General features: G+C 36.8%; 1 protein-coding gene across 1 annotated transcript; it reads right to left on the bottom strand.

Annotated features, from left to right (window-relative positions):
* Positions 1-1,060: 1,060 nt before the first annotated feature.
* On the bottom strand, positions 1,061-7,749 carry LOC136205180 (uncharacterized). Its single transcript, XM_065995676.1, has 4 exons — positions 7,560-7,749; positions 7,227-7,461; positions 2,722-2,792; positions 1,061-1,259 (listed from the first exon to the last, which is right to left on the bottom strand). The coding sequence occupies exons 1-4, from the start codon at positions 7,603-7,605 to the stop codon at positions 1,189-1,191; spliced, it is 423 nt and encodes a 140-aa protein (XP_065851748.1). The 5' UTR covers positions 7,606-7,749; the 3' UTR covers positions 1,061-1,188.
* Positions 7,750-15,437: the final 7,688 nt, after the last annotated feature.

Genomic DNA, 15,437 nt, shown 5'->3' with positions numbered 1-15,437 from the left:
AGTTCGAGTCGTAGGAGCGGCCTCTTGCTAAAAAATTGACAGAGAAAGGCTTACTCCTAGTACACCCTTATGTGGTATTTCCCTGACCCTCGTTTAATGAAATGCTAAATATTAATCAAATAAAAAATAATTAAAATTAATCGAATAATGACATCCGATAACTTTTTGCTTGAATTTTTTAGAACATTTTTCTATGGGCCCTTTCATTTTTGGGGTCCATGTCCATATGCAATTGATCACCGTCTACTTGTTTTCCTATGAGCCTACACCCAACTAGACCTTTCCACGGATCCGGTACCCGGCCGGTCCCACCAAACTCGTATCTCTTAGATCGAGCTCAGATAATGAAATTTAATCTTAAACCTAACCTGGTCTAGCCTCGCTAAAACCCGTCTATTTTTTTAGACGGGTTTAGGATTGATAAAAATAGTACGAACCAATTCAACCCGGTCCGCATATTAATATTAATTAGAAAATTTATATATTTATAATTAAATATTTATTTTTAAGTATAAATTCTATTTTTTATAATTAAAAATTATATATTTTTTCAGATGAGTTGATATAGATTAAGTTTGGGATTTGATATTTTAACCCAAACCCTATCCAGTCCAAACCCGTCTAAATTAATAGTGGTTGGACAACTGGACTCGGGATTAATATATTGGGTCAAATACATGAATATCATAATTAAGTACAAAATTACAACTAAGTCATATCACCAAACTTAATTCTTAATATGTCATTATTCTCTATATATTATGATTTTACACCATAATTTAAGAAATTTAGACTCCAATTCATAAATTATAAACCCTAGAAAATATATTCTAAGCTTCTAATTTATAAATTACAATCTTTAAAATATATTAAAAGTACTGATTTTACTAATTTGACATAATCCAAAATTATGACTTGTAAATAGTTTTTAAAAGATGAATTTCTGTATAATTTTCCCTAATATTTTTACATAAAAGTTTGTTATGACCTGAACTCGGCTCACGAATATGTCAACATCCAACCAATCAAATACTATACTACATATAAAACTGAAGTAAAATTCACTGTTCACCATTAAAAGGAAATATATATTTAATAATTCAAATGATTCTATATTAAAAAAAAATCTTAAAATGATATGTATATAGTCTATGATATATTGAATAATAAAAATGTAACATAAATAAATTAATATTGTATAACACAGCTAAAACATGAAACACTCTTCCAATAAACAGCAGCAACACAGGGCAGCCAAACTGTAAAAAATACAACAAATAAAAAATTATTAAAATATTCAAAATTCCCGAGAAATTTTACCGAAACTAATACCTCGGACTAATAAAAATTATAATATTAATTAATTCAACAAATATATTATGAACAATACATAACACGGGTAAAATTAATACGTTTATGGTCCGTAAAAGGTAGCAATATTAACAACAAAATGAGGTATTTCCACGTATAAAATAATATAATTTTAAATTTAATATTTATTAATTGATGCAATTGCAAACGTAATTGATGAAAAATATATATTTTTTAATCCATATATAATTTCATGTTCTACATCCAATAAGCATTGAAAATGCACATCTTTTATTAATGATATAACAAAAAAAAACATTTTTCGTTAATTAGATTTGAAATTGTACCAATGGGTAATAGTTAGGCTTAAAACGTGATAGCAAAATCTACTTTACTTCAATACAGTGGCGAGTCCAGGATTTGAGAGAGGGGGTCAAAATTCTACGTAAAAAAATTTTAGACAAAAAATGTAAAATTGTTCAATTTTTTATGACAAAATATGCAAAATTGTTCAATTTTTAGTGACGAAAAATGCAAAATCGTTTAATTGTCATGCATTATTTTCATGATTTTTTTTGATAAAAAACATAAATTATAATATTTCCGACTCGTAATCATCCATTTCCGGGATTCTCGGGTTGTTACGTATCAAATATCCCTAATGTTTTGGGTTAGGTGCAATTTTACCCCTAACATCTAAAATGGTGCAATTTTACCCCTAATGTTTGTAGCCAAGAGCAATTTTATCCTTAACGTTGATAAATTGGATCAATTTCAGACACTATTATTCATGACCGAGAAGACAGTTTGATGAATTATTTCTCAAATTGACTCAATTTATCAACGTTAGGGGTAAAATTGCTCTTGGCTTCCAACATTAGGGATAAAATTGTACCATTTTAGACGTTAGGGATAAAATTGCTCCTGACCCAAAACATTAGGGGTATTTTTGCACTTTAACCCTTATTTTTGGACTATTTTTTTTTTTTTAATGGGATGAAGGGGGGCAAATGCCCTTTTGACACCCCCCCCTACCCTACATCCGCCCCTGCATAACACGGGTAAAATACGTTTATGGTCCATAAAAGGTAGCAATATTAACAACAAAATGAGGTATATACTTCCACATATAAAATAATATAATAATATAATTTTAAATTTAACGTTTATTAATTGGTGCAATTTCAAACGTAATTGATGAAAAATATATATTTTTTAATCCATATATAATTTCATGTTCTACACCCAATAAGCATTGAAAATGCACATCTTTTATTAATGATACAAAAAAAAAAAAACATTTTTCGTTAATTAGATTTAAAATTGTACCAACAGGTAATAGTTAGGCTTAAAACGTGATAGTAATATCTACTTTACTTCAATAATCATATGACTAAATTTGTATCTTACCTCTTAACACTGCAATCTTTAAATTTTGGGATAAGGTACCACGGAGGTTTTGAAAAATAACTAATTTAGCCCTACGTATAAAATTGTAGAATTTCAGTCTCAATGTTCATCAAATATCGCAATTAAACATCTGAATAACAGAAATTGACAAATTAGATGTTGTTGCCTTTAACCCCTCTACATCTAAGTATCACGTCATACTTCCACCAATATTAGATGTTGTTGCCTTTAACCCCTCTACAACAGAAATTGACAAATTAGATGTTGTTGCCTTTAACGGCATGATGCATCAATTTCTGTTAATCAGGATAATGGTTAATTTCAAATAAACTCATGTGGTTTCACGTTTGTGTGTGAGTTTTTTTGTTATAAAACAAACTATGTGGTTGGCATCGTTATCCATTTTGGATTGACTTTGCCAAATTTTACCGATAACGACCTCAAAATGAAAATTTTCAAAAATTAAAATTGTTTAGTATCATTTTTACTATGGAACACATTTTTTATTTTTCAAAATCATCATTTTAGAAGTTTGCTCTCTAAACATTAACTTTCTCTCTCCGCAAAATCATCACTTAAATAACATCAAACCTAAAAAATTGAAGAATTAAAGTCGCTTAAACTATCATTTAATTCCTACAAATTTTCATTTTGAGGTCGTTATCGGCTAAATTTGGCAAAGTCAACCTAAAATGGCTAACGATATCAACCACATGGTTTGTTTTATACAAAAAATATCACAAGTAATAATCTGCAAAAAAAAAAAAAAAAAATGAAACCATAAGAATTTTATTTAAAAATTAACCCTAATGGACGTTGTGATTGAAATTGTCTTATTTTACGTGAGACTTAAATTAGCTCGTTCCAAGAACCTTAAATTTTTTAGGGTAAATTTGAAATAAAACCCATGTGATTCCACTAATTTTCAGATAAAGAACTGTGGTTTACTTTTTAGGGTAATTAATTTATTAGTCCTTATATTTTGACAAAACACACTGTTTAGTCCCTGTATTTTTAAAAACACATGGTAAAATCCCTAACTTTTTTCTCAGTGAACTGTTTAGTCCCTAACGTTTTTCTCGGTGAACTATTTAGTCCCTAACATTAGACTCTCATGAAGATTTTGTTAGTCAATTTGGATTTGCGTTCTTCTTTTCCTTTCCTTTAAACTCTAATGCATCTGAAATCAATTTTGAATGTTCTTCTTCTTAATTTTCTTCTTAATCGTTCAAATTCGTAAGCATTGGCTCTTTTCTTTTTCTTGTTCTCCATACAAATAGCTTCTTCCTCTAAATTGGAGTTCCTCTTCTAAAGTTTGAAGGTAAATAGTAAAGGGTATTTTAGTCATTTCTGAAGTCATAAATGGTAAAAAATTTCTAACAAACAGACAGAAGGACTAAGCAGTTCACTGAGAAAAATGTTAGGGATCTTACCATGTGTTTTTGAAAATACAGGGACTAAACAGTGTGTTTTATCAAAATATAGGGACTAATAAATTAATTACCCTACTTTTTATCAAAACGATGATTGAGGTTTCACACTTTTAATAAAACAAAAACCTTTTGGATTAATGCTATTAAAACTATCTTTAACGATCCGAAAATGAAAATTTTCAAAAATTAAAGTTGTTCAATGTCATATTTGCTATGGAACTACATTTTCGATTTTCGAAAATCATCTTTTTTTGGAACTTTCTCTCTCTAAACATTAACTTTCTCTCTCTTTACCAAACATTGTCTAAATAATCTCAAAATAAAAAAAGTTGAAGAATTAAAGTTGCTTAGAATATTAGTAGTTCTTAAAAATGTCATTTTTGAAATCTTCAATGGTGATTTTAATAGTATCAATCGAAAAAATTCTTATTTTGCTAAAGTTGAAAACATCAGTCCTTACTTTGAAAAAAAGTAAAGCACGTTCCTTTATCTGAAATTAGTAAAACCACAGAAGTTTTATTTAAAATTTACCCAAAGTTTTATTCCATGTATTTTCTTAACATATTTTTTTAAAAAATTTATATTATTATTAAAAATTAAGTTAAGTACCAAAATGTTTTTATTTTTTTTAAATCCTTTTAGAGTGTTATTGGGGTAAATTACACCCATGGCCACTGAACTTTATCCATTTTCACATTATGGTCACTGAACTTCATTTCTTCCCAGTATGGCCACTAAACTTTACACTTTTTAACATCGGTGGCCACTCAATTTTAACTAACTTTTCAAAATGGCCGTTAACTATCGTTAACGACCTCAAAATGAAAATATTCAAGAATTAAAGTTGTTCAGAACGATATTTACTACGAAACCACATTTTTTATTTTCGAAAATCACATTTTTTTTGGAGCTTTCTCCCTCTATAAATTGACTTTCTCTCTCCTAACCAAACAACACTCAAATGACCTCAAAACGAAAATTTTCAAGAATTAAAGTTCCTTAAAATATTATTAACGCTTTGAATTTTTTATTTTTAGCCATCAACAGTCGTTTTGAGGCGTTGAGTGGCCACTGGTGTTAAAAAGTGTAAAATTCAGTGGTCATACCTGGAAGAAATGAAGTTCATTGGCCATAATGTGAAAATGGATAAAGTTCAGTGGCCATGGGTTTAATTTACCCATTGTTATTGTAAGCTAAGTTTAACCAAAAATTAACCCCTCTGACCTCTGACGATTGAACTAAAGTTACCAAGCGGTGAGACATCTATTCAAACAGTCCAATTGATAACGCTTAATAATACGTTCATTGTCCCGTAATTAGTCTAAAATTTCAAGGATAAATAATTTATTAGTCCCTGTGTTTTTACCTAACACATTGTTAGTAATTCTATTTTGAAAAACACATTTATAATGTTCCTATTTTTTGTCAATATTAACAATTTGGTCATTTTATCTTTTTTTTTTTTTTTTTTTTTGTAGATTTTTAACTGAACATATTTTAGCTTTCAGAATAGCTATAATAGATACAAAATAGTCATGTTACTCTGTTATTTTCTGACTGTCTGTTTATGCCAAATATAACAGTTAAAAAGCTAAAAAAATTAGACAGAAAGACCCAGAGGTTAATATTGATAAAAAAAATAGAGATCTTATAATGTGTTTTTCAAAATAGGAGACTAAACAGTATGTTAGATAAAAAAAAACTAATAAATTATTTACTCAAATTTCAATACCCCTGAATTTTAGATAATTGCATTCGATACTCCTTATTCTTATTAATTGCATTCAATTACTTCAAAATTTCAATTATTCTTATTTATTTATTCATCTATCTATTTGATATTTTTTTCTGACACGTGATAAAAAGTAAACAAAACAGTTAAAATTTACATATTAAGCTAAAATTAAGTTTAATGCATCTGATCTCCTATGTACTTGGCTTAAAACTTCAACTGCAATCTGAACTCAGAATAACCTTCTATTTTTATCTAATTACATTCTATAACCTTTTATTTTTCTCAAATTGAATTCAATAACCCTTTTTTTTTTGTCCAATTGTATTTAATAACTCTAAGATTCCAACTATAGTAAAACATCTGTATAGAAATACTCTATATAGGAATAACCTCTATTTTGTTGTAAAAAAAACTTGGTCCCAACTTGGTAATAACCTCTATTACCAAACTCTATTTGGTAATAACCTCTCAATTGTTATACAAATAGTCTGGTCCCAAGTGTATTTCTATATAGAGGTTTTACTGTAATATGTAAAATTTCAAAAGTTCTTAATTTATTTTTGTTTAATTGACATTTTCTTTTAGACACTTAGCGGATGAGCACTTTGACACGTGATGGACCATGTCTCCCACTTTTCTACATCTAATAAATTCCATGTGTTATTGAATGCAATTGGACTAAATTCACGGTTGAAGTTTTGGGCCAAAGCTAAAAGGCTTAATCCCTAATTGTCTCTCGATCTATCCAAAATTTATTATTTGACCGTGATCGATTCTTGACATATCTCAATTGATTAAATTTTATAATTTGAAAAGAGAACTAACGAAATTGTTATTCTATTGACACATAACGATATTTTGACACTTAAACTTGATAGATTTTATTTTTGATATTTGTTTTTATTTTTTTATTTTTTAAATCTAATTAATTATTTTCACATAAAACAATTTATATGGTAAATAAACTTCAAGACATATCATGTGTCAAAATATCATCACATATTAGGAAATAACGACACCCAAATTGGGTGCAGAGCCAAATGTAACCAAGTCACGAGCTAACAGGAATTTTCACATACACCTTAATGAGCAAGTGAATTTGTTCATTCACCGTTAGATATAGACTTATTAAATCTAAGTATCAGGATGCTTTGAATCTCCATCTTAGGATTTTAATAAGCATAGATCTAACGGTGAATGAGCAAATTCTATATGCTAATTAAGGTTGCATGTGATCAACACTGCACGAGCTAAATGACAAAATTTTGAATGGATGGATCGGACTAAAAAACACTTTAGCTAAAATTAAGGATAAAATATGAAATTAACATACATACCATCCTTTGAGAAACGACAAGAAACCACCGCCGTCATCTTGTCGGTAGTCCTGCCGATAAGGTGGAGGCGGTGGAGGAGGATAGCCATCATCATAGAAGTAATCCTGGTAACGCGGGGGAGGCGGTGGTGGATGATGAAACGGAGGTGGATGTGGATGAGGATAGCCTGGCGGTGGAGGCGGTGGCGGTGGAAAGTCAGGAGGAGGATATGGCGGTGGTGGTGGCGGTGGAGCCCCTAAAATTGAATTAAGTGAATATTTCCAAAATCATCAATTAAAAAAGATACTAAACAACAAGAAATTACTAAATTAAATGGTCTCGAAAAGATCAAACCTGGAGGAGGATGATGATGATCATGGTGATGATGATGGTAGCTCATTTTTTTTTTAAAATATTTTGCAGAATGAATGAATATCTTCAACAAGTTTATAAGATGAAATTTTTTTTTTTAATGTATTTATGTAGACATTACTGGAAGGTTAGGTTGGCACCAAATTTTCTTTAGGAAATATGTAGTTTTTTAAGGTAAGTTGTTTTATGTCATAAACATTACCATAACTATGAGTCAAAACTCTATTTTCTTCTTGACTCTTACCTACCTTTCAAAATATGAATTTTAAAAAGAGGTTAATTCAAAAGAATTACCTTTTTCTCGGTGAACTGTTTACTTTTTCTGTTTGTTTGTTAGATTTTTTACCGTTTATGAATTCGAAAATGACTAAATTACCTTTTACTATTTACCTTTAAATTTCAGAAGAGAAAATCCAATTTAGAAGAAGAAACTATTTGTATGGAGTACAAGAAAAAGAACAGACCAAATGCTTAAGAATTTGAACGATTAAGAAGAAAATCAAGAAGAAGAACACTCAAAGTTGATTTGAGATGCAGTAGAATTTAAAGGAAATGAAAATAAAGGAAAAGAAGAACGCAAATTCAAATTGACTAACAGAATCTTCATGAGAGTCTAACGGTAAGGACTAAACAGTTCACCGAGAAAAACTTTAGGGACTAAATAGTTCACCGAGAAAAACATTAGGGACTAAACAGTTCATCGAGAAAAAAGTTATGGACTTTGTTGAAACACCTTTCCACATAATTTTGATTTGACAAAATTGTTTAAGTATAATATTCTAAACACACTAAGTTTAAATGCTTTGATTTATTCTACTAATGTGTTTGTTCAATGTTGAGTTAAATTGTTTATAAGACACAATGATTAAAAGGCCCAAGCCCAATACGGAAGTCAAAGTCCAAGTCAAACAGTTTAAAGCAACTCGGCCCGCGTATGTCAAAACGTTGTCGTTATGGACAAAACGCAACTCAGCGGAAGAAGGATCTAGAAGACCTTCAGGGAACAACTTCGGGACGAAGCTGCTCAGTTGATTCGACAAATTGTACAAGACAGCAGCTGGCTAAGGAAAACTTCCAGACAAAGTGTTTCCACTTTGGGTAAAGTTCAGACGACACAGTATGCTGTCTAATTGACATTACCATAAATGGAGAGACACTCTGCCGATCTGAACAAAAGCTGACAAAGGACAAAAGATACTCAAATCTGATTGGCCGAGAGCTCTGAGCAAGTCAGGATGACAACTTTAATTCTTGAAAATTTTCGTTTTGATCTCATTTAGATATTGTTTAATTAGAAGAGAGAAAGTGCATTTTTAAAGAGAAAAAAATCCAAAAAATGTGATTTTGGAAAATAAAAGATGTAGTTTCAGGGTAAATATCGTTCTGAACAACTTTAATTATTGAATATTTTCATTTTGAGATCGTTATCGGTCATTTTGAGGAGTTAGTTAAAATTGAGTGACCATCCGTGTTAAAAAAAATATAAAATTCAGTGGCCATATCGTTAAGAATTGAAGTTTAGTGGTCCCAATATTAAAATGAGTAAAGTTCAGTGGCCATGGGTGTAATTTACCCTTTTTAATAGTATAAAAGTGAAAACTTGTAAATTGCAGTTGAGTTGAAAACGTAGATTCTGGGAGTCAATTTTCTAGGATTAAGAAATGGCAGTAAATTTTTTAAAATTAATAAAAATAGGAAAAAGGAAAAATCAATTACAAATGGGTAAATTACATCAATGACCACTGAACTTTACCAACTTTTACATTATGGCCACTGAACTTCATTTCTTCCTAGTATGGCCACTGAACTTTATACTTTTTTAACACTGATGACCACTCAATTTTAACTAACTTCTCAAAATGACCGTTAACGGTCGTTAACGACCTCAAAATAAAAATATTCAAGAATTAAAGTTGTTCAGAACGACATTTACCATGAAACCACATTTTTTATTTTCGACAATCACATTTTTTGGAGATTTCTCTCTCTAAAAATTCACTTTCTCTCTCCTAACCAAACAACACTTAAATGACTTCAAAACGAAAATTTTCAAGAATTAAAGTTCCTTAAAATATTATTAACGCTTTGGATTTTTTATTTTTAGCCGTCAATGGTCGTTTTGAAGCGTTGAGTGACCACCGGTGTTAAAAAGTGTAAAGTTCAGTGGTTATACCGGGAAGAAATGAAGTTCAGTGGCCATAATGTGAAAATGGGTAAAGTTCAATGGCCATGGGTGTAATTTACCCAATTACAAATATAGCAACATCAAAAAATAAAGTTTTTCCTTCAAAAATTAAAAAATAGCAAAAATTTACTTTTATTATGGCATTTTTGTAGTTTTTAGTTTTTTTTTTCAGATAGTTATTAAAAAAAATCCTAAATCTATGTAAATAGCTCAATTCTTTTATATATATATGAATGTGTAAAAAAATCCCATCATTCGTGCTTACATTTAGGCTCTTAGGCAATTTCACCAAAGTTTAGTGAAAATTTAGGGGTAATTAATATATTAGTCCCTATATTTTGATAAAACACACTGTTTAGTCCATGTATTTTCAAAAACATATGATAAAGTCTCTAACCTTTTTCTCGATGAACTGTTTAGTCCATAACGTTTTTCTCGGTGAACTGTTTAGTCCATTCCCTTAGACTCTCATGAGGATTCTGTTAGTCAATTTGGATTTGCGTTCTTCTTTTCGTTTATTTTCCTTTCCTTTAAACTCTAATGCATCTGAAATCAACTTTGAGTGTTCTTCTTCTTGATTTTCTTCTTAATCGTTCAAATTCGTAAGCATTGGGTCTGTTCTTTTTCTTGTTTTCCATACAAATAGCTTCTTCTTCTAAATTGGATTTCCTCTTTTAAAGTTTGAAGGTAAATAGTGATTCGGAATATCAGCCTTGGGCCCAGCTGGCCTATAGGCCCAACAGGGCCCAAGAGGAAAGGGGCAAAAGACCTCAAAGGCCCAAGGGGACTTGCTATAAATAGGAAGGAGACTACCAAGACAAAGAGAGATCGGGTAACATATTTCCTAACTCATTTCCCACAAATATATAATTCTCTTGAGCGACTAACTGTCTAGATCGTCGGAGTGTACCCAGGGACCGCTCCCCGCACAGAGACGACCCTCAGAGAACACGAGCACCCTTCTCGAAGAGACCTCGGATCACTGTTCCGCGTATCCTAATTATTTGGTGCGGTGAAGGTGGATTACAAGTGACTTCGGAGCCTCCAGCAAGATGCAAACGCCAAATGAGTCCGCTCCAACACAAGCGCCAGAAATGGGAGCAACCAGCTCCATGACAAACATCGAGCGTTCCGGACCGACTATTCCAATTTCCCCTAAAAATCTGGGACCACTGATGGAAGAGGGGAGCCCGAAAGAAGAAGGGACTTACAATACCACGCAGCTCCTCAGTGCGATACAAGGCTTTCAAACCACTCAAGCTGTTCATACGGCGGCTTAGATGAAGATCATAGACCAACAGAGAAGCTTGCAGGAGGAAAACGCCAAAATCTGGCAGTACCTCAAAGAAGCAGCAGTGATACAAAGAGAAGGCGCGCCCCCGGGAGAGTCCTTGGGACCCGGGGTACCCGCAGGGAGAGGAGTCGGTGCCGCCACGGCCGGAGAAGGCGGTGCGCGACGCGAGGAGACGGCGGCCGCGAGCAACAAAGACATGTTGGAACTAAAGATCCAGCGCTTTCTAGACAAGAGAGCCCTCGAAGGCGTCATGGGAGAAAGCATCACATCCAGTAAGACACCGCTGGTGCAAAGGATCATTAAGACAAAGTTTCCACGAGACTGGAAGGCTCCTCGCCTATCACAATATTCGGGAACCGAAGACCCAAACGACCACGTGGCATCTTTCATGAGCACCAACAACTTATATTCAAAAGACGAGGACATCATGTGTAAAGTCTTTCCCACCACTCTTTCATCCAGTGCCCAAGAGTGGTATCGAGGACTAGCTCCTGAGTCAATTGACTCATTCGATCTCCTAAAAGACCTTTTCCTCTCCCGTTTCGCCGCGGCAGCAAAAGTAAGGAAGATCAGTTCGGACCTCAACGGGCTCAAGCAGCGAGCAACCGAGCCACTGCGCAACTTTCTTTCCAGGTTCCACCATATGGCCTCACAAGTCAAAGGCCTCAACCTCGAAGTGGCTCATGATGCCTTAGCAAAAGGGACCTCGTGTGAGCCCCTGAAGCAGAAGTGCTTCAGAAAGATCCCGCGATCCTTCGAAGAGCTAATGACCATGGCGCAGACCTTCGTCCGGTATGAAAACTGTGACCGGCCGGCGGGGTACGAGGAATCGGAGAGAGACAAGGCCAGAGGAGACTTACACAAACAGGAAAAGAGCAAACCAACCGCAGAGGCACGAGACGAGGGCTGGGCATGCAAGGAGGCCCCCATGCCTTTTCCTGCTCGGGTTGAGCGAGCAAACCTTGAGCGCAGGGGGGATCGAACCCGCGGAAATGAGGTGCATTATGCTGCTCAGGGCCAGCCTCGCCGATTCGCACACCTAACTCCGCCGGCAGACAAAGGCAAAGCCCATATCGAGAAGGAGTACTGCAAGTATCACAAATCCTTCGGGCACTCCACGGAGAACTGCTACCAGCTGCAGAAAGAAATTGAGCGGATCGCGGAGCAAGGTGCGCCACCGAAGGCAGTCAGACAGAGGGAGCAGAGCCCGAAGCAACGGGACACCGGCCGAATAGATGAACCAAAGCGACCAAGGTACCACGGGGAAATCCACGTCATAAGGGAGGGAGCACCGACACTCTGCCCGCCTCCGGAGAGCTCCCAAAAAAGAAAAGCAATTGATCAGACCTTGACGTTGCAGCCACCACTCCGGACCAGCCATTCGGAGGCCCTCGTTGTCACCATCAACATCGCCGGCTTTAAAACGCATCAAGTGCTGGTGGACACAGGAAGCTCGGTGAACTTGCTCACCTGGAAAGCGCTCCGCGCAATGAAAAATACTCACACGGCCCTCCGAGCCGGAACTTTTCCCCTAGTTGGCCTATCAGAAATTGAAGTCCCCGTAAAGGGAGTCATCTCTCTGTCGACAATCTTTGTCGAAAGCAATAAAGAAGTCGAGGACACCGCAGAATGGGTGGTGGTCGATATCCCCTTGGCCTACAACGCCATTATCGGGAGACCTCTACTGGCTAGCCTAAAAGCTACAATTGATATCGCTGACTTATGCTTGACTTTGCCGCTTCAACATGATAAGATCACCATCCAAGGAGATCGCATCCTGGCCAAAAAGTTGCAATGGGAGGCGACTCAACCTCGGACAGCGCTTTACCTGGAGGACGGTCTGATGGATATGAGGGGGTACAATCCCACACCAATTGAGCCGGTCAGTGACTGTACCATCGGGGAGAACAAGACACTGAAGATTGGGACCAAGCTCCCGCCTCCTCTGGCCAGTGAGATAAAGGAGGTACTAACAGAGCATTCGGACGTATTCGCCTGGTGCACCGAAGACATCACAGGAGTCTCACCCGAACAGGCAACTCACAGATTGAACATCGACCCCTCCATCGAACCCCTGAAGCAGAAAAAGAGGGTGCAAGCGAAGGACAAGCAAGCTGCAGTCAAGGCATAGATCGAGAAACTACTAGCTGTAAAATTTATTCGCGAAGTCCACTATCCGGATTGGCTTTCTAACGTTGTACTTGTAAAGAAAGCCAGCGGAAAGTACCACATGTGTGTAGATTTTACGAATGTTAATAAAGCGTTCCCCAAGGATTCCTACCCGCTGCCTAATATAGATCAGCTTCTCGACCAGACAGCTGGTCACAAAATCTTATCCCAGTTTGATGCCATTGCTGGTTTTCAGCAAATCGCTCTGGACCCGGCCGATGCCGAGAAAACCTCCTTCATTACGCATGAAGGCACTTATTGCTACAACGTAATTCCCTTCGGTTTGAAGAATGCGGGAGCCACATACCAGCGACTGATAGATAAGATGTTCGCTCACCTCATCGGCAAAACGGTATAAGTATACATCGATGACATGGTCGTCCTAAGCACTGTCGAAACTGACCACCCACATGACTTGGCGGAGGTGTTTAAAATTTTCAGGGATTACAACCTTAAGCTGAACCCGGAGAAATGTTTCTTCGGTATTCGTAGTGGCAAGTTCCTTGGTTGCGTGGTTTCAGAAAAAGGTATTGAGCCTAATCCCGTAAAGATCGAGGCAATATTAGGGATGGAAGCACCACGTAATTTACAAGGCGTTCAGAGGCTCAACGGAAGGATTATCGCCTTGGGCCGATTCATTTCCTGCTCGGCACAGCGGTGCTTACCTTTTTACAAAGCGATCAAGAAGGAGCATCCCTTCAAATAGTCTACGGACTGTCAAGCGGCATTCCATGCCATTAAAACTTTCCTCGCCACGCCCCCGCTACTGTCAGTACCAAAGCCAGGACGGGACATTCAACTATACTTCACCATCGCCGATGAAACGGTGGCAGTCGTCTTAACTCAAGAGGAGACGACGGAACTCTACCCAATTTACTTTTTGAGCAAGGTCCTAAAAGGTGCTGAAATCCGGTACTCCGAAGTTGAAAAGGCTCTGTTCGCTATCCCGAGCGTCTCAGACCATATTTCCAAGCACATACGGTTGTGGTCAGGACTAATTACCCTCTCAAGAAGACAGTCCAGAAACCAGAAGTCTCCGATCGGATCACCAACTGGTCGGTTCGGCTATCCCAGTTCGACATACGTTTTGAACCTCGCACGGTGATCAAAGCTCAAGTGTTGTCCGATTTTATTGTAGAATTTACCGGATCATCAACTAGCAACCTCACACTAACAAAAGCTTACAACAGCGACGTGTGGACGGGTCCTGCGACCCAGGGCGGGCAGGCGCAGGCATTGCCATTCAGGGACCTAATAATCTCCGGCTACGGTACGCCATACGGCTTGACTTCCCAACCACGAACAATCAAGCTGAATATGAGGCCCTGATCGCAGCTCTTCGATTTTCCCAAACAATGGTAAGCGGACATCTGACAGTATACTCGGACTCCAAGCTCATCGTTAGCCACGTCAGTGGTACTTACAAAGCAAAAGACCGGACGATGTGTCAATATTTGGCCCTCTCCAAATCCCTGCTCAAGGTTCTCAAAGACAAAGGAGTAACCTTTTACCTCACGTTTGTACCACGAGAAGAGAATGAAGAGGCAGATGCCATTGCCGCTCTCGCAGCAGGCGAGCAGTCCAGTGATCCACATACCCTTATAGAAACTGATGCTGCCCCAGCCATTCGCATAGAGTGCTCATTACAGATCGACACAGCGGACGCAGCAACGAGCGGGTCGAGGAGTCTGATAGTCAGGTACCTACTAGATGGGACACTACCGGAGGATCGGACGCAGGCATCCCTCGTGGTTCGGTGTTCCTGGCGATATGCCATGCACGACGGCTTACTCTATCGGAAGTCCTCCATACACCCTTGGTTGCGTTGTATATCCGAGGAAGAAGGGGATCATTGTCTAAAGGAAATACACCAGGGCGTATGCAGCTCGCATCAGGGCGCTCGAACAATTATGAAGAAAGCCCGTCTACAAGGACTTTATTGGCAAACCATGGACTCCGACGCAATGCGTTTGGTTCGTAGCTGTCAGGCGTGTCAACTACACGCCAATACTCATCACGCGCCGGTGGCTCCGCTAAAAGGCATTGTCACACCTTGGCCGTTTGCAGTATGGGGCATTGACCTGCTCGGCCCGTTTCCCATGGCCTTAGCACAGAAGCGTTTTGTAGTAGTAGCGGTCGACCACTTTACCAAATGGATCGAGGCAGAAGCAATCGCCAGAATAACCGCCGACAACGTAATCGGTTTCCTTAA

The sequence above is a fragment of the Euphorbia lathyris genome, chromosome 9 (assembly GCF_963576675.1).
Source record: "Euphorbia lathyris chromosome 9, ddEupLath1.1, whole genome shotgun sequence".
In the NCBI taxonomy this organism is placed as follows: domain Eukaryota; kingdom Viridiplantae; phylum Streptophyta; class Magnoliopsida; order Malpighiales; family Euphorbiaceae; genus Euphorbia; species Euphorbia lathyris.
Note: the sequence above shows the minus strand (reverse complement) of the source record. Positions and strands in the feature narration are given on the sequence as shown.